Below are 2227 nucleotides of genomic sequence, written 5' to 3'. Positions count from 1 at the left end.
GAAACATACAAAGACTTGCGAGATTGCTAGCAGAATAAAAGTGATAAATATCATCACATCTCCCTCTGGTGGCAAAGCAGCAGAGCACACAGGTATGCGGTCGATTCCAAAATCTGTCGCTGCAGTTAAAGCGTATCCGAGTTGGGAGCCTAACCCTCGAGAGCCACCTCCTGCGCTGCACTGGGATGCTACATGATCTCCTTCAGGCTGCGCTCAGCAGCCGCTCCTGTGACGTACAGTTCTGGCACTGCCAAAGAATGAGAGGGGGGGACTGGGGACAGTGACTTGCTTCATTTTTAAATACATGTAAATGACAATGAATGGGCATAAACGGATGCCAGTTTAAACAGAACTCTATTTTTCTATGCAAAAGCAGGATCAGAAGAGTCCTTCACTTCTAGTCAGACATCAGAATTTGTCAAACATTTCAGTAACGAGCATCCTTAATTTGTCAAACCAGAATAACTCAACAGAGGAAAAAGCAAAGAGATGCGAGGATCAAAACATCTTGTCTTAAGGTACTTTTGAAGGACCAGTGGTTGAATTTTAAGTGGAATCTTTAAAGGCCATTTCCATAATACATCGCTGCAGTCCTTTATCAATTATTTTAACTATGCTGGTCCTAAACACATTTCTCTCTACAGTGAATTTCTCAAAGAGGTGGATACCACCGCCAACCCCAAAATAATGTGCTTTGCTTGCCAAATACACACGGCCGTTTTTATCCAAGAGCCGAGCCAGTGTATCATGCAAAGCACCGTAGTAGTCAGGATTATAGATGGTCTCAGATGTGAGAATTATATCATACTTTGAAAAGGGTTTGCTGCTGCTTAACAGGAGCTGGCTGACTTCAGACCACTCTCCAGAAAAAAACCTGCATTTGGTGAGCGCATCAGGTAAGCGCTCCGCTTTCTTGGGCCTCTTCGAAGGAGGCTTGCTAGCTTTTCTGTCGTCTCCGCTGCCCATCCTATTGCCTTCACTTCTACAGTTAGCCACCGCATTAGGCAAGGTTATTTCATCAATCACTGTGCCGTTGTAGTCCTGAAAATGGACTTTGCCAGCTTTACCCCGTAAAGCAACTATTCCCAGCAGTCCAGCCCCGCAGCCGAGGTCCAATACCGTCTTGTTGGTAAACTGTATTTCAGCCTCGGAAAAGTAGTCTATGAGGTCAAAGGTGCATTCCCAGATTTTCAGTCCTCCCTCATAGACTCCCGGGATGAGGTCGGAGTGAGAAGCAACACTTTTAGACACGATGCCTTCTCCATCGGTGCCATCCAAACACATCATTTCCACTACAGACATATTTATGTAATACAGGTCTGATACTGTTTCCATGACTTTATTTTCCAATACTTTGTCAAGATCTTCAGGAATATCGTGCTCCTTGGCAGCTTTACAGCAGAACTCTTTCTTCGGTGGTGTCTCATCTTGGTGCTTATCGGTACCCAGCCTTGGGCCGGAGCCTGCTGCGGCCTCAGCAGTTTGCTTGCTCTTTCCTGTGGATTCCTGCTCGTGTCTCGGAGAGCAGAGCTGTAAGTCCGTCTTATCGTGAGTGTCTGGTTCATTGGTCTCATTTTCATCAATAGAAAAATTGAATCGAAAAGCCATTTTCAGGAATAAAAGTTAAAAAAAAAAAGTCAGCTTAATTTATTACAGCCAGAAACACTCATCTAAGAGCAATACTGATACAAGGACTTCTTTTTCCTTCTGGTTTTTTTAATACAGGATATTTTTATGTAGTTATCGCTATGGGGAAGAGCGCTTTGCTGGTAGAATATCAGGTGTTTTGCCCATGAATCAGGTGAATTACTTCTGGAAAGAAATAGTTTTCCGTATCAGTAAACTGCCACATATTAGCATAAACAAACCGTCTAATTGCAGCACCCTAATTTTCATTAAAAACCTCCTAAACGTTTAAATTTCTGAAAAGAGCGTTACAAGTGACCACATCTCTCACGTAATGTAGGTATATGCAGGGAAACTCGGGTAGCGGCTTATTCTGGCAAAACCCGCGTTTCCGGTTTAGCTGTCTGAGGGGAGGGAAAAAAAACCATGCAATGCTGCACAAAGCGTGTTCTTGACGTCACGTACGACTGCTCCTGCAGCTGCCCAGCGGCGTTTTCCTTGCTCTGATTTAGTTACTACCGCGAAGCTTCTCATCCGCGCGGTTCCCCCCCCCCCCAAACTTTATCCCCGCCCCTCTGAATTTCAGGCACCCACAAACAGC

General features: G+C 44.8%; 1 protein-coding gene across 1 annotated transcript; it reads right to left on the bottom strand.

Annotated features, from left to right (window-relative positions):
* Positions 1-277: 277 nt before the first annotated feature.
* On the bottom strand, positions 278-1791 carry METTL18 (methyltransferase like 18). Its single transcript, XM_009320625.1, has one exon. It carries the CDS (start codon positions 1606-1608, stop codon positions 547-549), a length of 1062 nt encoding a protein of 353 aa, XP_009318900.1. The 5' UTR covers positions 1609-1791; the 3' UTR covers positions 278-546.
* Between the last annotated feature and the right edge of the window lie 436 nt (positions 1792-2227).

The sequence above is a fragment of the Pygoscelis adeliae genome, unplaced genomic scaffold (assembly GCF_000699105.1).
Source record: "Pygoscelis adeliae isolate BGI_AS28 unplaced genomic scaffold, ASM69910v1 Scaffold402, whole genome shotgun sequence".
Taxonomy (NCBI): Eukaryota; Metazoa; Chordata; class Aves; order Sphenisciformes; family Spheniscidae; genus Pygoscelis; species Pygoscelis adeliae.
The sequence above is the reverse complement of the archived record's forward strand: the minus strand, read 5'-3'. Positions and strand labels throughout refer to the sequence as shown.

What these genes read in the sequence shown, in the direction of transcription:
- METTL18 (XM_009320625.1), bottom strand. Translation starts at nt 1,608, where the DNA reads ATGGCTTTTCGATTCAATTTTTCTATTGATGAAAATGAGACCAATGAA.